The sequence below is a fragment of the Maniola hyperantus genome, chromosome 18, assembly GCF_902806685.2.
Source record: "Maniola hyperantus chromosome 18, iAphHyp1.2, whole genome shotgun sequence".
NCBI classification, from domain to species: domain Eukaryota; kingdom Metazoa; phylum Arthropoda; class Insecta; order Lepidoptera; family Nymphalidae; genus Maniola; species Maniola hyperantus.
In genome coordinates, this window is record NC_048553.1 from 4,818,647 (window position 1) to 4,843,131 (window position 24,485).

The following is a 24,485-nucleotide window of genomic DNA, read 5'->3' on the forward strand; positions in this document are numbered from 1 at the left end:
GTCTATTTTTGCCGAAAGCACCTACTACTTAGGTTTCTTTTTAAATTGTTGATACTTGACTTAAATACAACTTTCTTTTCGGCTCATGTCCGAAGTTGTTACTTTTTGTTTATTTTTAAGACTGTTAAACATAGAACTTAATTTTATTAGGACATACTTTGTCTAAGTAACCGAAACTTTGTTTTCTTTGTCCAACAATGAGCTTTATAAACTTTTTGTTGAACTTCCCTACATTGTTTGTTTTATATTTTAGTGTTGTCAAATTTTCAGACAAAATGAGACTTTCTCCCCTCTTTATCATTAACTATGTGTAAATCTATAATTTAGTATGGACAAGAAACTTCGGAAAAACATCGTGTTATCTCCATACAATTTTGGCAGATTTACGTACAGACCTCAACTTGAAAACTTACTCTAGTTAGTTCTCTGAATCCAAGAACTATTAACATTTTATTCTTTGTTTTAAAATATTGAAATCAAAGAACATTTTAGTTCCATAATCGAATATTCGAGGTAAAAGTCGGCACCACTCTGAAATGAAATCAAATTACTTTTATTTCGCTAAATGTGAGTAGGTACAAGTACCAAGATGGGATCGATTAAATAGTGTCTAACACATTTTGCCATATTTGATCAGCCCGGTTTCGCTGGGGTGAAATTATAAATCAGGTGAAAGTGTGACTTGTAAATACATAAAAATTTATAGTATAATGTTTCTGCTGGATAGATCTAGTAGTCTATTTTTAAATGTAAAAAATATTAAAATCGGTTCCGCAGTTTCAGACTTTATCCATTTCACACAACCAAATCTTTACCCTTTATATAATACTAGCTGATCCCCGCGGCTTATAACGTAGATAATGTAGCTTTCTATTGGCGAAAGAATTTTTAAAATCGGTTCAGTAGTTCCAGAGATTACCCCCTACAAACACACTTAACGACATTACCTCTTTATAATATTAGTATAATAGTATGTATTAAGTAGTATAGATCTATCGAAAACATCGGCAGAACTACGGTTCAATGATTCAACAGTTCGACGTGCAGTCCTCCAAACTTTATCTATAAAGGCGGGTATATGTTGTGACTCCAAATATTTCTTGGATAACAAGGAAACTTTCACCGTGTCCCAAAAAAGACTATCGGGTGTTTTCGCGATTTTTGGGGCTATGCCAAAAGACTTTCCTTAGTTATGACTGACATCTAGATCATTAACTTTTATTTATATTTACTTATTCATGGCTTTCGAAGTGAATCAGTGTATTTAAATTTATATATTTCTATATTACCTTAGGTAGTACGGTCCAGTATCTAGTAGGTACCGACCTACTTACGGCACGCCAATTTTAGCGATTCGGTACAAAGTAACGACTTATTATTCTAGAAACTGCTGAAAGTAAATCTCAGTATGTATGCATCGTTGTCATGGCATAATGTTGATGGTTTTTCAGGGATGATACAGGGACCTCCTAGATCCCCCCGCATACGACTGGACCATGATTTCGACTTATCGATTAAATTATTACTATACAAGATGATGCCCGCGACGTCATTCGTGTGTGTTTAGATATTTATAAATCCCTTGGGAACTCGTGTTTTGCTTTGCCGTGAAAAAATGAAGTGAAGTGAAAAAATGTCACATTGAAGTGAAAGATATGTAATTTTAAATTGTGTTGCGTATTTAATAATAAAGTATGTATAGGTACGTACGTAAATTAAGTATAATTAAAAATTATTTCTCAAAGTCAACAAGACGTACCTACCTACCTGACAAGCATCACATTAATTTTGTATAAGCTACCTGGCTTCAATTAAATTACGAAGTTCCAGGATAAGTAGGTATCTCATTTCTTACGATTTCGTGTTTGAAGAGCGTTAATTAAATTCTTTATAAGACTAATAATGATCCAGAATGATCATGTTCACTTAATTGGAAAAGCTATGGGAGGTCTTACAAGTTCAAACTTTGCAATATTTCTATACCTACCTATATTAGGTACTGAATTTTCTGAAAATCTTTTCTTTGTGAGAGGCTATGTTAGAACCTACATAATATTATGTAAAATTTCAAGTTTCTATACCCAGACACAGTATAATGAAAGATACAGTAGCCCGGTGCCTTTGGTCTCGTGGTAAATGATAACCACGAGGACCTTACAACATAATATTATAGTGCCCTAAGTACGTAGGCCAGTTCGGGTCGCTCCTTTGTCGAGCAATCACCTCACGATTGCTCTGACTAGACTCTTGACGGCTTCGTCTAACCTCTGTATATAATATCAGATCCTTACTCTGTGACCCAGTGGTACGTACTGTACTTACCAAAGTTTATGATATCAGTACGTCAGTCAATCAGTTTCTCCTTTTATATATACTTTGTAAGCTTTCTATAAGGAAGCTTAAAACGTAAGTATATAAAAGCCGTCCTATTAGAAATTGTTATGTAAGCTTCCTGTTAGGAAGCTTAAAAAGGAGAATAAAATTAGAAAGTAAGCAGGTCAAAAAAGCTCCATTATTTAAACATTGGTTCTAAGTTTCTAACTAATAGCCAGTTTTTGCTCTCAACAGCAACCGCAATACTCAGTGAATCGCCACGTAGACCGCTAAATTTACTGCAAAGCGCCGTTCAATGTTATCTATAGTTCTCAAATGTGCACCATTTGCGATATCGCACTGTTTTACTGATCGAATTCGGAATCTCAGAAAATTTATATTTTTATATGTCGGGATGTGTTGTAGAAATAGGTGTAATAAATTCATATAACTTATTAAAATAGCACATCAAGTTTGAAACGAACACAACGCGTCGGTATGGCGCGGTTCGATGACTACTGAACAAGAAGGAATAGGCAGGTAAACAAAAACGATTTGTAATAAAAGGAATTTTTTGAAACAAGTCTCACAGAAACGCACGGAGGCGATGACACAGGATTGCAAGAGCGCTTACAACTTTTAGAAATGCGATGGACACATTCCGTTGCACCGCGCTGCAATCACGCGCTTTGTGTGTTTCATGCTCAAAGTGTGCGCATATCAAGAATTAACTTTTGCACAGTGCTCCCCTTTATAATGAAGATAAGGAAAAGGCTAATTTTTTCGGAATTCCTACGGAATAGGGTATTAAGATTTATGTTTTCGCCGAGTGACACCGCGAGTGGTCGCTAGTTTCATATAGTTATTACAGCTCTACGGTAGGTACCTACGGTAGGTTAGTCTACGGGCAGCGGCACGCGCGTCCCGCAGTCAAAACCGCGGCACGTGCGCGAACGGACTCCCTTGAAAAAGGACCCCGTATGGGTTTGAAACTAGTCGGGCTAACGTCGACTAAACACGTGAGTACAGCCGGGACAGATATTATTTAGAATAGTTATTACACTTTACATAAACGGAAACGAGGGCGGTATTATTAATAGTCAGCAGTGATAGTTTGGGCTTTGGCCGACGACAAAAAAGGGAAGTCAGACCCGTGTCAACCCTGTGACGCAATTTGTGACTAAACATGTTGTGTGACGTACCTACCTTTAGATCTTGAAAGCTTTTGATTTGGATTTTCTTCAAAAGAAAATCTAGTATTATTTTCTCTAAATAACAGCTTTTTTAATATTGTGCTTTTGTTTAACACTAAAATTCAATAAAATTGTTATTCTTCTTTTACACCTAGTTTTAATCAGGGAAAGAGAGGAAATAACTTTTTTCTGACATCACAGGCTTTTTTTATTCTTCTTATTATCACAATCTTTGTATCATCATGATCACGTTGGCCCAATTGGCAAACTTCACACACCTTTGAGAACATGGAGAACTCTCAGGCATGCAGGTTTTCTAACGATATTTCCTTTTCCGTTAAAGCAAGTGATATTTAATTGCTTTAAAAACGCCCATAACTCCGAAAAGTTACTGGTGCTGCCCGGGATCGAACCCCCGACCTCCCGAAAAGAAGGCGGACGTCTTAACCACTAGGCTATTACCGCTTTTTCGCTTTAATAAAATATATGAACGTGTATTGCTGTTTCAAAAAAAGAGAACTAATGTAGGTAAGCGGCAGCTTGTGAATGTTTTCGATAGCCGTCCATCCATGAAAACTGTGTAATCAATCAAATCATACATTCGAACGATCATAAGTGCACTCGAAAAGTTTCAAAGCTTATGAAAATATTACAAATCTTTTTTTGGGAAAAATTGAAATATTTCTATCGGTTTGTATAAAAATACCATTTTAAGTATTAAACAATTTGGGAGATGGAACTCGTAGGTATAAAAAAAAACCTTAGAATGGCAAAACCGAAACCGTTATTCATTCGATAGGTTATTTAGGTATGTCGTCATAAATTATGTAGATCCACAAAGTGAGATTCTCTTTTATATATATATATATATATATATATAATATTATGTATGTACCAGCTTATTCCCGTGACTTCATCCGCGTGAACTACACAAATTTCAAACCTCTTTTTTACCTTCTTAGGGGTTGTATTTTCAAAAATTCTTTCTTAGTGGATGTCTACGCCATAATAGCTATCTGCATACCAAATTTCAGCCTGATCCGTCCAGTAGTTTGAGCTGTGCCTTGATAAATCAGTCAGTCAGTCAGTCAGTCGGTTTATACCCGTACCTTTTCCTTTTATATAATGTTTAGATACCTATTGTGTACGAAAATAATCTAAAGACACTAAAGTCTCTAAATTAGTATCTAATATTTTTTTCCCAAAAGAGTTTGTAATACTTATAAATATTTTTAGGGCTACTTTGATATAAAAATCTTATACGAATTTTTTATAGAATATTTAACTATTAATTTTAGTTCTTTAGTTACATAGAATATCTTTAATTAATTAACCCCAACCAACGAAATGTTTCAGTATCTACAGTATTTTATGTTGCCAATACCACGAAGTGTATAGATATCGAAAATTATTAATGAACTTTACTAATTAAAGTTTCTGCTGCTATTCAAGTTCTTCCCGGTATTTGTAGCAATAGAGAACAAAGAATCGCCCCTTCATTCGCTTGAAACAAAAAATTTCAAACATTTTGATGATATTTTGCAGTTACTCGATAAAGTCTTGGCAGTGACATGCCTCGCGGTATTGCGCCACTGAAACTTTCCAGAGACTTGTTATGTTAGTTCCAACTTTCTACTGCTTTTTTGAAGGTGAAATTTCGCTTTATTGAAATTGAAGAATTTTATAATTCTCGCGAAGTTTGCTGCTTGGATAATTATTCGTCAAAGGGGCGCTGTTTATGTTAGATAAGCATGACTGGCTCGTTCATACATCTAGACGAAGAAGGCAACGCGCGTCGGCCTAGGGCGCTCGAATTGGGTGAGGGTGGAATGTTAGACAGGCGTTTTCTTTTAGCGCGAGTTAGGCTGAGATTTATAGAGCGTACTTTCACTTAAATCAGACTTAAGTTTCAGTTAAAATGAGACAGATTTATACCAGCGATATAACGCTGTCTCCTTTTAACAGTGTCTTCAGTTTGAGAAAAGTCAAAGTGCGCTCTACAGATCTCCGCCTAAGTATAGCTGGCGTAGACTATTAGCTCCCGCGTCTCTTTGTGTAGCAGCTTAGGTACTATTATATGTTATATTACTATTTTATTATATTATTTTGTAAACTGCAGTACCTACACACATCACTTAACATCGTGTCCGTGAAGTTTTTGTGAGGAGCGAGTCCAGTAATTTGCCTAGGGCGCCAAAATGTACTCTAGGCGGGCGCTGCGCTGCTCTAGATATTAAGTTTCGTTTGAACAGTTTCAGGTCTAGAAAACTCGACTTGAAGAAAACTGAGGTTGCTTAAATAGATGTATCTTATGTTCGTTCATCTCCACTAAAACGGTTCACGGTGTGCAGTGTGTTTCCTCCCCGATTGCCAACTCGACCTGTCGCGTACTATACCTATGTTTTATCTACCGTTTATAAAGTTTGCTCATACAAATTGTGTAAATTTATAATTGGTCGAAATCGGCAATCCTGATTCATTTTATTTCATACATTGTGTACCAATTAATACCAATATTGTAGGCTGTACCTATACCTCAATTTAAAATTCGAAATACAAAATTTTGCGGTTCCGCTGTCTGTTTGTGTGTAAGCTTTGTTAAACTTCATCAAAGGACGTGTTGCTGTGACGACATGTTGGGGTGAATGTGGTTAGGCGTAGTTTTCCAAAGACTATACTCGACTTTCCGCACATTCCAATTAAACTTCCACGCTGAGTTTCTATAGAAACGATTAAATTTGTACGTATGATGAAACCGCAAGAATATTCTTAATATACCTGTATGAGCATCTGTATTTCTTTTATCTACTAACGTTCATATATCATATCTTCTGGTTAGCGTTAAGTTTTCCTCTGTAATCATTATCATCACGATCAACCCATCGCCGGCTCACTACAGAGCACGGGTCTCCTCTCAGAGTGAGAAGGGTTTTGGCCATAGTCTACGCTGGCCAAGTGCGGATTGGTAGACTTCACACACATTTGAGAACATAATGGAGAACTCTCAGGCATGCAGGTTTCCTCACAATGTTTTCCTTCACCGTTAAAGCAAGTGATATTTTAATTACTTAAAAACGCACATAACTCCAAAAAGTTAAAGGTGCGTGGAACTCCGATTGGAAGATGGACGTCCTAACCACTAGGCTACCACGGCTTCCTCTGTAATAAAATCTCAGACTCATAAAATACATACATACATATATATATTTATATATATATATATATATGCGTAGGTACTGCAACATTTATAACCCTTTTTAGTTAGTTGAGTAATTCTTTGTTCTCAAATAAGCAAACCATAGCGCTCAGAGAACTTTGAAATTAAAGAAAAAAGCTGAAATGTTTCATATCATAATATTATTTCAAATAAGTCGTTCCATGAACCTCAGTGAAAGAAACGTTTCCTATTTCATTCAAGTTAATTGAAATACCAGCATTTTCATTTGTATGCCTATTACGGGGCTCCGTTGTAACTCAAGCACTAGGTACTTGCCATAAAAAGTCCTATTTCGAAAATTACCTAACCACAGCGAATAATTATGAACTTTATTAAAAGAGTGCTATTTTAGGCTTAGTTTCATATTATGGAATAAGTATGTACTCAATGACGATAAGAATTTAATATCGTCAAAATTAAGAGCTCTTAATAATTAATATCTGTTCCCATTCCAAATAAAATTTGGGTAAGTATAATTACACTACCATAGTATTCAGTACGACACATAAGCACACAAATATAATATGTTAAGTATTAAGAATAAAAAAGTTTTTTAGGGTTTCGTATCCTATGGGTGCCAACGGAACCCTATTACTAAGCCTCTGCTGTTCTGTCATCCGTTTGTCAGCGAGCTGTATCTCATGAATGTATAGGGAGAGTAAAGCCGGGTGTGAGACATGTATATAGGGAGAGAGTTGAAATTTTCCAGTGTGTATTTCTATTGCAGCTAATAAAATAAAATAAAAACCGAGATGGCGAATTTGAAAAGGGCCGCCATGCAAATTAAAAAGTACACAGTACACTTGTACGTAAAACGAAAGATTTTGTTTTTAGGAATCCTTACCTCAAAAGGAAAAACAGAACCCTTATCGGATCACTTTTTTGTCTGTCTGTCTGTCAAGAAACCTATAGGGTACTTCTTAGCTACCTACCGGGTAGGGTAGGTCTTATAACACACATAAGGAGAAAAATCTGAAAACCGCGAATTTGTGATTACATCATTGAAAAAATTATAATGTGTTCACGAACAAATAATAAGTACTTTCAACTTTCATCGTAAGATAACTATATCAAGTGAGGTATCATAGTATGAAAGTACTTTCTAAAACATTTTTATTTATTTTAATGCATAATACGATTGCAGTACGGACCCCTCCGTGAGCGAGTCTGACTCGCACTTAGCCGGTTTTATGTTATTAAAATTGACTTGCAAAAGGATACTTTGAATTAACCCTAATAAGTTAATACAGTAAAAATCTTTACTCGTAATGAAACATTTTTGTTTTCTAATGCATACATATTTTGTTACAAGTTTTAACTTAACTTAGGCATCAAGCTCAACCCAATAGTTTTGTTGTAACTTTACGACAACAATAGATGAATAGGTATATGTTTTTTTTTAAATACCTGCGTATTTAAGTTTGGCTCGATCGTTTCTCTATCACCCACACAGAATAATTTAGTAAACCAATATAAACATGGTACAAAAAGCAGCGAACCTTTGGTGTGTTTTATTAGCAGTCAAAGAGCAAAAGAATCATTGTAAATGTAAAATTGATTCGTATGTTTTCAGAATTGAATCGGACTAGTACCTACAATGTCTCTGCATCGTGAAGCCAATATTAGAATTACAATCGTTGTCGTCTCGTACACTTCTTGTCTAACCACACCTCCCCGTACATCCATTGGCGTGCCTCCAATCTCATCCCGCTCTAGGTCACAACTCGCTTCGTCACAAGGGACAATACTACATTTCGATGTCAACTGTGTGAATCCAATTACTTAGCTATAAAGCTAGAGCTACCAAGTCTAGCGTGTCTATCTACTTGGTAATCTATTCTATGTAGCAACGTCCTTTTACATTCCAAAAATAGCTTTACGATTTAAATAGTGGCTATTTTATTTTAAAGGTTTTTAAAACATACGTAAGTCTTTATTACATTCATTCTAAATACAGGACTTTTATAGAGCGCAATTAACTTTGCTCAGCCTCAAGTTTCAGTTAAAACGAGACCGATTTATGCCAACGAAATACCTAACGCTGTCTTGTTGTAACAGTGCCTTAAGTCTGAGCAAAGTCAAACTGCGCTCTATAAATTTCAACTTTAGTACTAAGTTACTAAAGTTGAAATTTATAGAGCTAGTTCAATTCGGCGGCCACTTATTAAGACCATAGTATAAAGTAGTACCTAAAGCTGAAAAAAGTTATGGCCATAAACCATGAATTTATCCAAAATGTAATAGTCCAATATGGGATGTAATAAATCACGCAGAAAACAAAAATTTGGCATTTCACAACGTTAAAAAAAGGTTAGATTAGAACATAACTATTCATGTGCACTTACTTAGGTTCTATTGGTTAACTTAGTTTTAGTTAGCGATAGATTTTCAGTTGTTTTTGTGAATCCTTAGTGCATTGTCCAACACGGTATTTGAAACTTTATCGTTTCAGTGGTAGGTACTCTTGAAATAAATTATTGCATAATTTTGAATATAATGTGTGCTATAAAATTGTCGCAAAAATAGTTTTTTTTTTCGCATAATAATCTAAACACTGATCGGTCTCAGTAGCAAGTATTTTGAAACCACCGTTTTCAGTATTTGTATTCACCCTCAAGTTTTCACAGATTTCAGTTTTTCAAAATCAGTTTTCTTGAAACCTAAAAAAAAATATTTTCACTCGTTTAAATACATGCCCAAAACATTTGAGAACCGGTAATATAAATAAAAGTTAAACTAATTCGGGATTCAAGACCGGAGTCGATGCGTAAACTCATCCATTGTGTACCATTTATCCACTAAAAGGGTGAAAAGGACTGCCGCCGTCGCAAAAAGGGTTAAAGAGTTGGGGCCAATAGTTTTTATTACTCATATAGATGTCCACTCATCTATTTTAGATTACTAGAATAAATTAGAAGACCAACAGGTAAAATCTACATAATATTTATGTACCTGTTAATATCGTTTTATTGCCCTGCCAAAAAACGAACTATAAAGTTTAAAAAAATTACATTCGAAAATGGCACCATACAGCACCCATATTGATTTTTTCATAAAATTTATAGCCAGTGTCACTTGGAATTATGTAAGAATTCTTACGATGCCCCATCCAGTACATTTAAATCTGTTCAGGCATTCAGAAGCTATAGTGGGATAAGGAAACTCACGCACATGAACCCTGAACGCAATAGATTCCTGTTTATGGGCAGTCGTGTAATAAATCTAGTACTTACTAGTATTTAAGCATCTGTAGACATCTACATTTTACTATGATAATAATTGACACGAGATAAGGCTAGTTTTTAGTTTAATTCCAATGTTTTTAATTTTAAAAAGTAATCAGATGAATAGATGAATCGGTAACATCGCAGGCAAGTCGAAGAAAATTGATATCTAGGTAAAAACGAAGTTTACACATTTTCCTAAATAAAATAGGTACAGTCTACAATTGCTGGCGTGTATTTTTTATGACCGTAACCCACAGTGTATCGCGTCCCTAAATCGATACGAGTATGCTTCGACAGCACTATTTCTCTATATTTTACGCTTGGGATCGAAAATCTGGGTCATTATCAACAATGGCCGGCGTAGAGTATATACCATATTATACGAAATACCTATCTAAGTATAGACTTGCGTACAAGGATACCGCGATAAAGTTAAGCATTTTATCTAATATCGGCTTGGGGTTTTTCTCGAGAATTTAAACGCCCCTTTTTATTAATAAATATACAAGATACAAATCGGGACGGGTAAATGTTGTTTATAACATACTAGCTTATGCTCGCGACTTCATTCGCGTGGACTATACAAATTTCAAACCCCTATTTCATCCCCTTGGGAGTTGAAATTTCAAAAATCCTTTCTTAGTGGATGCCTACGTCATAATAGCTGCATGCCAAATTTCAACCCGATCCGTCCAGTAGTTTGAGCTGTGCGTTGATAGATTTGTCAGTCAGTCAGTCAGTCAGTCACCTTTTCCTTTTATATATTTAGAGATAAGGTACTAGATGATGCCCGCGACTTCGTGCGCGTAAGTTTTGGTTTTTTTCAAAATCTCGTGGGTACTCCTTTTGTTATAAAAAGTAGCCTAGAGCCGTCGCCGGAATGCAAGCTATCTCTGTACAAAATTTCGTCATTAAAAGGCTAGCAGCGAACATATTATTGTTGCATTTATAATATTAGTATGGATTAGATTCACTTAAATTTGTAAACATTAGTATTTTTACATGTGCCTACACAATACCTACGCTGAAGTTAGAGGAAAACCTGAAAGACACACATGCTGTTTATTAGTTGCTGCAGTTTTTATAGTAAGTAACAACACTACTTTCTTAGCATAAACGTCACCATCACATTATTTCAAGCCATCGACTTCCACTAATGAACATATTAAGTAAGTATTTACTCATTCATACCCACTACCCACCAAGGGCTCTAGAGGTATCATCCGTCTTAATGTGCTAGAAGGTACGATACCATAGTAGTTCGACCATGAAAATATTGACATTGGTACTATAGTATTCTTTATTCATAAATGGAGATTATAATATGTAATGAGGTACGTATCAATAAGTAACTCAACCACAAAAACTAAAATTATATAGTCAGTTAAAAAATTAAGATTCTACAAGTGCGACAGTTGGAGAAAGTGAACTTCCATGTTTTAATTAAAATGAAATATTCATTTGTCTGCTTATACGGGCATTTATCCTAGGACCAAAATTCCCTTCACAAAGGGCTCTCAGTCAGATTAAATTTCCGGCGGGTCCACTCCACTCCTAGAATGCCCTTTATTACCCCGTTACAAAAGGCCTCAGCTCTTCAGAATAAAGCTGATTGCACACTGCCGAAAGAGACGCAAGACCAGCAAAAAGCTCCAGAAATGCAATAGGCGCAAGAATACCGTTAGAACAAAATATCTGTAAAATATTTTTGCCTTGTTTTAATTTTGTGTGGTGATAAAGATTTTATTAATATTATCTACAAGAAGTCGATAATAACATCAAAATCGACGTCAATCACTGACTAAGCTAGGGAGGTAACGGGGAGTCTAATTTTCAATACCGAAAACGTTAACAACAAAAAGCTTTCATTTTACGGCCTCGGTAAACGAAATTCGGATCTAGTCCTCGCATACAAAATACAAATCGGCTAATTTGGATCGAGCATTGACAGACTTGGATCGGATGTAGTGGGTAAAGAGAAAACACCAAAAAATTCCAATGCTGTCAGTTGCCGATATTACCTACGCCTATTGCGGCTCAACAGTGTGCGATCAAATGTAGACACCCTATCCTGTTACCCCTCCCGGCTCAGTTTTGTCCACTTTCAGGTACTTGTTCCGACGTTCTTCCTCTTTTTAATTGTTTCTTCGCTCGCCACTTGAAGTTTCACCGAATTTATTGTTGCTCTTAACTTTACGAGCGTCTTAACAAATGGAAATACGTTAGTGCCGTGGAAATTTATACTTTTCTTTTCAAAGAAATCGGTAATACTTATTTGGAGTTGCTTGATGTAAATTCAATTTATTTTCTGAGCCGTACCAACTACGTATCAGAAAAATGATTAAAAAATTTCCAATAATGTTTCCAAGCTTGATTTTAAGTGTCTACAAATTTATTTACCACTACTTATACACACTCTCTGCGCTAAACTAAAATATTGCATACGATGATATTTTATTATATCTGTAAAAACAGATGTATACGTTTCTAAAGTGAGGTTTTAAAACTACTACACTTGGGTCACATTTGTAGAGCGCTATCCCTTCTACTCTCGTACGTTTTGTATCTTCTGACTTAGCCATCATCAAGCACGAAATTGTACGCCATAATATAATTTATATAATATACGTAACATGTCTTTAATAATAATGTCATTTATTTCATCTAAAATTAGTCAGAACCTACCACTGTACGCTTTCAGATATTCAACGTTTATGATCTCCAAATACTCTTGTCGGGATTTCATTAAAACGGAATCTCTACACTCTATTATAATACCTTTGTTCATACTCCGTAGTAATTATAACGGCCTTTTATAACCAAACACAATAATGGAATAACATAAAGCAATGTACACACTCGCTACGTCATAAGTACGTGTTGATGTAGGTACTTGTTTCAAGTACAGTCAACCACAATTTTTTAAACTATTTTTGACAACAACTTCCAGTAAATCAAACTTTTATGTGTGTAGGTCTTGTACAAGCAAAAACAGACCTTGTAGTTTTATGATGAGCATCCTAAGGGTGGTAAAGCAATTTTATAGTTGATGTTACATACGGGTCCAGTATTCATATTCATACAATACGTATTACATTTACGTAATGTACTCTCTTCGTCATATTCTGTTGAGGGTTACACCCCCAACAATGATCACATAAATGTAGAGGTATTTTTTTGATGATAATGCGGTGAGCTTCCAGATCCTTCCACATACCACTCGACTGAAAGTCTAGTACTTGCTACATATTTCAACTCTATGTAAGTATAACGATTATTACCAGATGGCCAACTTCAGACCTTCTAAGTTGGTCACATGATCCAATTGCTGATTCGGGTCACCGTTGCTACACCAGCACAACATAACTAGGTCACATTACCCTCCTTTCATATTGAGGAACAATTGGGACCTACATCACAACCTCCTGTTCTTATTACATTATTGTAAGCCTTTGTTCATACTCCGTAGTAATTATAAAGCTATTATTATAGACAAACACAATAAGGGAAGGTACACACTACACCCTCGCTGTGTAACTACGTGTTGATATGGCTGTTTTTATTATAACGGGCCCATATCCCCCAATAGAGGCGTAACAGGGGTTCGTTGCGAGAGTTTTGGGACCCACTAGCATGCAGTAACTGCCACTTAACACTTTATTAGGTTGGAATAAAACAAATGTTTGTTGTCTCATATATTATTTTGTTGGACTTATCGTGTACCAATCCAAGTGTCTCTTTTTGTCCATTGTAAATCGGCTTGTATAGAAACTGCATCTTTTAGAAAGTTTCTAAAACTACTTAAAACATTTTTATGATTTTTTAATATCTAGAAATAGGCAGAACGCTCCTATAATAACCAAACACAATAAGAGAATAGACTACACTCTCACTGCGTAACTACGTGTTGATATGGTTGTTTTTATTACATATCCCCCGTAGAGGCGTAACGGGGGTTCGGGGGCCTGCAGTTACTGACACTTAACACTAGGTTGGAATAAAACAAATGTTTGTTGTGTCATATATTATTTTGTTGGATTGCTTACTCCAAGCATCTCTTCTTGTTTATTGTTAATCGGGTTGAACTAAGAAATTACAAGTTGCAATAGGTTTTCAAATATACTTACTTGATAAAACTTTTATATGTTTTTTATTATCTAGATGACAGAACGCTCTTACGAGTATCACAGCTAAACACAATAAGAGAACACTCGTTGCAAAACAACGTGTTGATTTGGTTGTATTTATTACATACGGGCATCCCAACCCAATACAGGCATAACGGGGGTTCGCTGTAAGAGTTTTGGGACGCACTAGTCTGCAGTAAGTGACACTTAACACTTTATTAGGCTGGAATATAACAAATGTTTGGTGCCTCATATATTATTTTGTTGGATTTGTTGTGTAGTTTAAGCATCTCTTTTTGTTCATTATAAACTAGATAGTTCCCGCGACTTCGTCCGCGTGGATTTTGATATTTGAAGAACCCACGATAAAAGGACCATAAACTCAAACTCAAAGCATTTATTCAAAATACATAGGTAACACACCCATTGTACACTTTTGGATTTTCAATTGCTGAATTATAAGATAATGATGTGGTGATAATTAATTAAGTAAACTTAAAACTACAGCTACGAGCCTACCTATTCCAAACGGAACGGGTCCGCCGTCCGGTAGTGAGAAGATGCCCACAAAAACTCAGTCGGAAAAAATTTATATTTTTTTTTTTTTTTTTTTAACGAAATTTTTACTTTTATTATTTAATAATTACTTGAAGATGGAAACAAATAAACTATTAATAAACTTAAATCTAAAAAAAAGAAAAGGATTTATATTTTTGTATTTTGACATTACAACAAACTGCAGCTCAGAAAAATTATCTCGTTGAAATATGTATCATCTATATGTAGTCACTAAACACCAGATGTAATACCATTTACCTCACATAATTTATTGATTAAAATAAAACAAGCCAACAGCTCACGACTCTGACCTGCTTTCACTTCGTAAATCAACGTTTTTACAAGGCAGTCTTTGTTTTCTTTCGGGAAGCAATGACGATATACATCAAACAGACGTCATGTCACTGAAAACTTGCTGAAAACACATCGCTTTTGCGATTAATCGTTTTAGAAATATAGTCTAGGCAGATCGCTTAAAGTTGTAGATGAAGGAAAACCTACTTAGAGTGAAGCCACACGATGAGTTGCGTCGTCGGTACGGCGCCTGAGCGGTGCCGCTGCGTCATCCAAGACCAGAGAGACGAGGGGGGACGAGGGTGGTGCGTTGCAACGCCATATTTTTTGCCGGAGCGGCAACGAATTGCCCGTGTGGCACCCAATACTCAAGTACACAGCGGTGCGGCGCTGTAAGGCACCGGAAACGCATCCCAGTTATTGACGTCATTTTAGCCCCAGCCCAGTGCGTTTGAAGTATTAAAAATTCACCAAAGATTGTCGAAGTAAAGGTCCTCTTTATGTGGTTGAAGGTCAAAGAGGAATTATGAATAAGGTTTCCGCGTACCAAACGCCAGTCATTGTTGAAATTTTCCTTTTCCACACTTTTGTGATAGATATGCCATTTTGTAGACATAAAAAGAATGTTACAGCGAATGCCCGTTGGCAAAATTGTTTCGCCATTTTTGTTTGATACCTCGCGCTCTTTAGACGCATCAAAAATCCGGTTTAAATACTGAGGAATGTGCTAAGCTGGAGGTCATGTTTGTTTGGTTAGATCTGGTGGGCAGTAATTACTAGGGCTGTCACTTCTCATTCAACCTTCTCTTTAGGTAGTTGAAACTGAACCTTATTTTCTGCATGCTATAGTATTTTAATTCGTTTAATTGTAACGTGAGCGAAAGCAGTCACGCATTAGTGACTACATAGAGCATTTTATACATTCTTATTTTTAAAAAAAAGTTAAAATAGATCTACCTTAGTTTTTACATTGTTAAGGTTATAATTCCCGCAAATTGCTAATGTGCGTGGCCGCCATTTTAGTGAGATTTCGAGCTGATGGTATATGTTTACTTAAACATACGTCAAATGACGTCAAAATCGATGTTAATGTGACATGGTTCCAGCGCAATAGCAATTTGCGGGACTTATACATAAAATTTTATTTCGAATCAGGGAATGCATATCATTTGGCAGCCCTAGCCCCTATTAATGAGCAAACTCACTGCTTCGTACTTCAATGGCGCTGTTAGATTTTAAACGAAGGCATATAGCCGGCAAAAAACGTACTTGTATAATAAAAAGAGATTACTTTAAAGAGCTTTCATACTTAGCAGATTCGAAAACGCTTGTCACGGATAAAATAATGGTAGATAACTAACTATAATAAAAACTAGCTGACTCGCCCTACCTTCGCACGGCATGGCTTACTTATTCTTCTTTGAGTGAGTCATTTGAGTTTTCTATACATTATAAACCTTCCTCGTTAGGTATAATCTAAGTGAGGAGGACGAAATCATGGAAATTATCTATTTGGTAGGCAGACATCTTGCATTCCGGAGACGGGCTTTTTATTCCGAAATATCAAAGAGTTCCCTCAGGATTTAAAAAAGCTTTTATAAATCCGCGGGGATGAAGTCGTGGGCATTATCTAGTGTCTTATTAAACTTAATTTTATTACAAAGACTACAATATTTAAGTCAGCATAGATAACTATGTAATAATACCATAATGAAACTTAATTTTATTAAGTACAAAGACTACAATATTTAAGCCAGCATAAGTACGTGAAAATACCACAGTGATATTAACTTTTTCAACCAACAGTGTTAACAATTTTCGGACTAAAGAGTTACACAGTACAGTAACCAGTATTACAAGAGGCTTAACAATGGATTCTACCAATTAGTAAAATACGAAGTGGCTCGGTTTTCACGAATTTAATCAAACTCGTCATAATATACCTCTAAAGGTAACTTTCCACTATTATGAAAATGCTTTTAATATCCATCGAAATCAATAGGTACCTATGAGAATTTTATTGTCCGATTTTGTATGTGACTACAATTTTTTTCACAAAGGTGGCGTATTTTATTTAACTCTTACCTATACTTAATCAATAGGTACTTATAATAAATAATATAATATGTATAGTTTTTCTTACCGTACAATGGCTCCGTTTACCTACGTGCAGTACGCGGCAGAAAGTAATGTACATCGACATTTAGAAGGAGATAGCAGATTTGTAGAGCGTTGGTCCTAGCATTGAGACCGACAAAACGTCATATAGGTATGAGTGACAGAGACAACGCTCTCATCACCATGATCAACCCATCACCGGCTACCTACAGAGCACGGGTCTCCTATCAGAGTGAGAAGGGTTTTGGCCTTAGTCTACCATGCCATGGCCATGTGCGGATTGGTAGACTTCACACACCTTTGAGAACATTATGGAGAACTCTCAGGCATGCAGGTTTCCCGAGAAAATTGCTACCCGAATTAAAATATATCATTTAAAACATTTCACGAAGAAGGTTTATTTATATTATTGCGTATCGTAATATAACACATTTATATTTTGACTATAGAATAGGTAAATCTACCCGTGCGAAGCCGGGGCGGGAGTAGGTATAGATTTAAAGGGAATATAATATAGAATGTCATGACATGCATACGGTATTGCTGGAAATATCTGCGGCTGATACACTAGTGGTAACGAAACTAAATTATATTGTACTGACCTAGAACAGTATTAGACCGCTATAACGGCGGAAACATTCGAACTGCTAGGATTTGGAACGCCCTTCCAGCACCAGTTTTCCCCTCCAATTATAATATGGTAACTATCTTCAAGTGTTTCTATAAATATTTTTATATAGAAACACTATTATGTAGTATTGATAATCAGACGGAATAACACATAACATCTAAACCTTAGTGGTTTTTTGCTGTGTCTAAAGCGGACTTGAACAACATTTTTTATGGTAATAGTAAAACTCACAACATTGAATAGGCATCTTCCAAGCAAGCGCGCTCTATCTTAGGCTGCATCATCACTTGCCACCAAGTCTGATTGCAGCCAAATGCTAGTCTATAGATTTAAAAAACAAGATACGTTGAAAGTTATGTAAAATGCTTACCGGGTTAACAGCAGTCATTGCAACATGGACATAACTCCGCCTACCAGGTCAATCTGAAACAAAGGGAATAAAATTTTAACTGCTTTTTTGTCGTATCACTCATTTAGAGTGGTCGTGTTACAAAATCCATTCTCCATACTTCCATACGTTTATTTTAATTATGTAGGTGTGCTTAGTCTTTGTTTTACTATTATAAGACATTGAAATATGTATGGTGCTAAATAACTAAGTATAGTTGTTAGTTAGTGATTTTTTTATGTTTCTGTGTATTTTATTAGTTATGTTTAGTTATCATTAGTTTATGATTCCGTGGCGTCACCCGGTTCAGGGTACCAGCTGAAAATCAGCGCTGCATGTTCTTGTGCAACAAGGCATACAGCGTAATGCTGAGCTGGGACCCTTTTTTCGGGTTGTGCCACACAATATGACAGTTTGTTCCGGCGTTTCTTTTGCTTGTTCTCAGGTGGAAGAAGCGCCGGAATAACCAGCTCTTATAGCTTTAAGTTGTGATGTGTGGCACAATTGTATAAATAATCGTCTTTTCTTTCTTTCTTTCTTAATATTTTAAATGCGAAACTGTGTCTGTCTCATGTCTGTCAGTCTGCTAACTTTTCACCGCCCATCTGTTTAACCGATTTTGATGAAATAAGTTACAGAAATAGCTTCGAGCTTGCATCCTGGGGAAGCATATAGGCTACATTTGATCCCGGAAAATCAAACAGTTCCCACGGGATTTTTAAGAACTTAAATCCACGCGGATGAACTCGCGGGCATCATCCAGTAAGATTTGAGTATTTTTTGGTCGCTAGAAATGCGCTTAGTGGTCGTTGAGATTTTCATCGATCTACAAAGATAATATTAAATATGCGCCTCACGAGTCTTCGTCCCTTTTTGTTTATTTGATGACAAAAGCCCTTGATTAACGTTGATAACCTAGTGGTTACGACGATGGCTTCCTGCACTTGGCTAGCGTAGTAGACTATTGTTTAAGCCCTTCTTCGTATTTTGAGAATATACCCATGCTCAGACAATGGGTTGAAACTTGAGATGATGAATGGCCTTTATATGGTTCATATAGTCTGTATACATATATTAAAGGAAAAGCCGACTGACTGACTGATTGACATACTGCCTGACTGTTTTATCAATTCGCACATCTCAAACCACTGGATGGATCGGGCTGAAATTTTGGATGCAGATAGCTCTTATGACGTAGGCATCTGCTAAGAATGGATTTTTGAAAATTCAGCCCCTAAGGGGGTAAAATAGCAGGTTTGAAATATACGTAGTCCACGCGGATAAAGTCGGGGGCATAAGCTTGTAGATAATATAATCTAATCGGGGGTTTAACGAAAGCTCTGAATTTTGTCATGTTCCTGCGACATACTATTTTTATTAGGCACTAACTTCCATTACCACAGCACGATATAATATGGACAGTTATTAATGACAATCGTAAATTGAATTAGGTCAAAAGCAATATCGGAATTGCTATTAAAAGCGGGTCGACCATGTTGACATGTTGCTACGAGTTCCAAGTAAGCTGACTCAATGCTGTCTCCTAATACTACTCCATAGGATTTAGCCACACTGTTAGCGTTTTTATGCTAAACTACATGATGCTCGCGACTTCGTCTTCTTTCGGTTTTTTCGGGTTTACAAAAACCTCGTGAGAACTCTTTTATTTTCCACGATAAATTTAGCCTATACTAGTCTCCGGGTTACAAGCTATCTCTGTGTCAAATAGATGGTGCCCGTGACTTCGTTAGCGTGGATTTTGGTTTTTGAACCCCGTGGGAACTCTTTGGTTTTCCTGGACAAAAAATTGGCCTATGTCCTTTCCCGGGATGCATGATATCTCTGTACCAAATTTTGTGAAAATGTGTTAAACGAATGGGCTGTGAAAATCGACACACTTTCGCATATTAGTATGATGAATAAAAAGTATTTGTGTAATAATTGTAGCAAGTTCGTATATGACCTGCTACGAAGCGTAGCTTGGCGTAGCAATAAAGAGATTGATTCATCTTTTCGAGTATTGTAAAAAGCTAAGCTGAATAATTACTATAGACTATGCAGCACACTCAAGCTAGTGGATAAGGTACAATCAACTCACGCATTATCATCCACCCTGACGAGTACCTACTATACAACTACCTACGCCAGACGCTTCAATAAACATCGTAGGTTTTTTATTGTACATACCTTTCATTTGCAGTGACTCATACAGCATTTGTACATACATATCAAGAGTAAGACGGTAGTTAATAGTCTGCCCGCTGGCAGTGAGATAGGCGCCTTAGAGAACACGATGGAAATTAACTAACATCACGAACAAATGTGGCCTTTAACGACAGAGCAATAAGAACCACAATATTATGTCGCTGGCCCATAATAAGATACGTTGAGGCACATAGAATAGCGTTCAGAGTCAGTAGGGCAAACGTCCAAGTCCATTAATAAAATTGAATCAGACGAACATTCCGAGGCACAATATGTGCACGTGTGGGGATAAATAAAGACACCGGAATGCCAGAGAACTGTGCATAGCGTCATTCTGTCAAATTCTTACACGATATTATGCCTTGTGTCTGTTGAACAACTTCTAACAGAAGGAAGTTAAATTGAAAATGTTGCCAGATTTATCAGATATAATTATGTTTCCCCAGCGCCTTCACCACTGGAAGGCTAAGCAGAAGAAGAAGGCTGAATTGATTTTTTGTCATATTAATATGTTGTACAATCTGAAAAAACCGGCCAAGTGCGAGTCAGGCTCGCGCAATGAGGGTTCCGTACTAGTCGTATTTTTTCGACATTTTGCACGATAATTAAAAACTATGATGCATAAAAATAAATAAAAATCTGTTTTACAATTTACAGGTGACCTTTCATAATATGATATCCCACTTGATATAGTCACTCACTTCGAAAGTTGAAAATACTAATTATTAGTTCATGACCACAATTTTTTTTTTTTTTTATGAGATGTAAGCCTAAATTCACGGTTTTCAGATTTTTCCCCAAATGTCAGCTATAAGATCTACCTACCTGCCAAATTTCATGATTCTCGGTCAACGGGAAGTACCCTGTAGGTTTCTTGACAGACAGACAGACAGACAGACAGACAACAAAGTGATCCTATAAGGGTTCCGTTTTTCCTTTTGAGGTATGGAACCCTAAAAAGGATCCTTTTCAGCATAATGATCCATGCCTTATACAAACACAAAATCATATAAGTATAGCACTGATTTTCAGCTAAAATCCTAATCTAGGGAATCAGATTTTTTTAAAGAAATCGATGGAATTGCTAAAAATGAATCGTTGGAGTTTCTTAGTTGGGGGATTATGTTATATTATATGCAAAATTTTAAATTTCTAGACCCTTTCGAAATTCCCAGCGGGAACTCTTGGATGATACCTACCTATATATACATAATCTTGGAGAGTTACATCCCAAATTTTGGACTCTACTAGAAGACCTAAAATGGCATCTTAATCAGTTTCTTCCAGACACTGAAAAATATTAATAAACTAGCTGATGCTCGCGACTGCGTACGCGTGGATTTAAGTTATTTAAAATCCCGTGGGAACTCTTTGATTTCCCTAGATAATAAGTAGCCTATGCCACTCTCCAGGTCTTTAACTATACCCGTACAAAAATTCACGTCGATCCGTTGCTCCGTTGCGACGTGATTTAAGGACAAACCAACAAACAAACACACTTTCACATTTATAATATGGGTACTGATTGTAAGCAAGATAAAAACTTAACTTATTTTAACTTTTGCAGGAATTAGTAGGTAATGAGTAGCAACGCAGAGGCGTCATAAATTATGAATTCACACTCATATAAATAAAGTTGCTTCTAATCGAAAGTAGAAACCGCAAACTATTTTCGTGTACAAAATGCAAGCTACATAAATCTACGTGCAAGATTCATCCGAAATTATAACGTACAATCGCCTACACGAGCCATCTGTCAAAAATATTTACGCTTCTGTCGACACCTTGGTATATACCGCGATTTTAAATAGAAACTGGAAATGAACAGAAAAATAAAGCTCAAGCGCAATCAGTGTGACAACGCTTTTCGCGGTTTTGGCATCGAGAAAGCGTTGTCACACTGATTAAGATTAGGCTACTGATCTAGCATTGAAAATCACTACCCTACCCTACCCTACTATAACTACTATACTACCTATTTACTATTGTTTGTTGGTTTATTGGTTTGTTGGTTTGTACTTTAATCACGTCGCAACGGAGCAAAAGATTGACGTTATTTCTTGCATGGGTATAGTTTAGGACCCGGAGAGTGACATAGGCTACTTTTTATCCCGGAAAATCAAAGAGTTCCCGAGGGATTTTTAAAAACTTAAATCCACGCGTACGATGTCGCGGGCATCAGCTAGTTAGTCAATAATAATTATACAAGTAGCGTAGAAGAGGCATGGCGAAAATCAAGTGCTTCAGAAACTGGTTCGCCATTCCTGCATATAAAGGTAGTAGAGGTCAGTTGGTAGGTATGTTCCGGTAATAAAATATGAAGTTCACCAATGTTTCCTGCAGTAAAACTGTTGTCAAACGTTTAAAGTTAGTTGACATTACAGAAGAAACTATTCGAGCCGAGCAAACGCATTACGAGGTAGAATTAACGAGTTTAGTTGTTACACCTTCGCTGTTTAATGAGCGCATTTGTCAAGAAACGTGAAATCTCGTACGCTTGCTATATGACATAAGTATACACAATTAAAAAAAGTATGCACAGTGTTTATTGAGATTTTTAATTACAGTGTATAGATTTTTAATTACAAGTACAATTAAAACAGCACTGAGCATTTTTATCAATGCTCGGCTATGCTAAGCTTGCGACCTATTGTTTATTCTTAGATTTTTAGTTAAAAATCTGTTTAAGTACATTCTAAAACAGATTTTTATTTCTTGTTAAAGATTATAATATAGATTTTAAATTATCGTGCAAAATGTCGATAAAATACGACTGTAGTACGGAACCCTCGGTGCGCGAGTCTGACTTACACTTGGCTGGTTTTTAGTTTTATAGGCTCTTCGTCAGTATATTTTGCATATTAAGTACCTACCTACTTACATCACGCCGTAACAAAGCAATGAATTGACGATATTTTTTAATGAATATATTAAAATCCTGGAGAGTGAGATAGGCAACTTTTATCCCGCAAAATAAAGAGTTCCCACGAGATTTATTTTTAAACCTATATCCATGCGAATGAAGCCGTGGGCATCAGCAAGTAAGTATCTAATAGGTTTATCGTTTTTTTTTATATGAAGAATATTAGCCATGTTAAATGACAAATATTCCGCTTTCCTCTCCAATTAAGCGTCAGGCTTGTGCTAGGAGCAGGTACGACAATAGTGCAACAGGCGGGGTTTGAACCGTCGGTCGACCTTTCGGTTTTCAGTCCACTCCTATACCGGTTGAGCTATTGAGGCTCAAAATATAGTGCTTATGCAGACAATCAAAAATATTACTTTTCATTTTCTAAATCTTCAGCATAAAATTTTACGGACTGAGATACCTATATAGTGACCAATGACGAATTTAATAGTTATAATTATTATTACAAAGTAGGTGAGTACGTCATGTACCTACTCCGCCAGGTGACGTATTTCGTTCGTCATCAAGATATTTTTAATAATTATTTCATTCATAAGACTAGTTGTACATCTGCCAACGTCTTTTACTTTAATTCAAATATAATTTATACCGCCAAAAATTGTTTAAGCTTTAAATACATCGCCAACAATCTCCGTTTTGGTGGATAACGTGCCTAAGTAATTTGTATGCAAGTAAATTTTTATTAGTAAGGGTCCCAAAATATTTTCACAATTTCGCAAAATAATACGATAGTACATCTTGCTTAACGTAATTTGTTTTAGCAAAACTACAACGTAAAATAAAATGATGAGTAGCTATTCTAGTTTAAATGTAAAATTTTCTATTTCACGAACATATGGGGCTTTAGAACTTAAAAAATCATTTGTTACTTGCTTTAAGCTGCTGCAGAGCGCCTGACAGCTTGATTTATCGCCTCGCTAGTCGCTAGCAATACAGACACCTAAACTTTAACAACTATACTTGAATCTATACATACTTATTATGGAACATCTGCAAAATGAAGATGCTGTTAGAAGTTAGAAGATGGGCCTTATTGTCTATTACATTCAAACTGTATTTTCTTATTCATTATCTTCTATGCATCTTCTAAGTCAACCGGCGCAAGTTCATTGTGATTGCCGACAATTTTTAAATTTCCTCGTCAATACTTGTGGCTGCTGGTACAGCAACTCTTTCCTAACTGGAATTAGAGTAGCTTCCTCGGGATGTACGATTCGTTTCTCTAGATGGATACTACTTACGATTATACATTAGAGCGGCGCAGCATTATATTATTATGAACTAG

At 36.1% G+C, this 24,485-nt stretch overlaps 1 protein-coding gene across 2 annotated transcripts in view; it reads right to left on the reverse strand.

Annotated features, from left to right (window-relative positions):
- LOC117990752 (zinc finger protein 541) overlaps window positions 1-24,485 on the reverse strand; it is a 305,819-nt gene that overhangs the window by 209,013 nt on the left and 72,321 nt on the right. For both annotated transcript variants that reach the window (XM_034978242.2, XM_069504433.1), the window contains exon 2: window positions 18,049-18,101. In XM_034978242.2, the coding sequence (XP_034834133.1) occupies window positions 18,049-18,066 (18 nt within the window). In that variant the 5' untranslated portion in view covers window positions 18,067-18,101. The remainder of the gene's footprint in view (window positions 1-18,048; window positions 18,102-24,485) is intronic.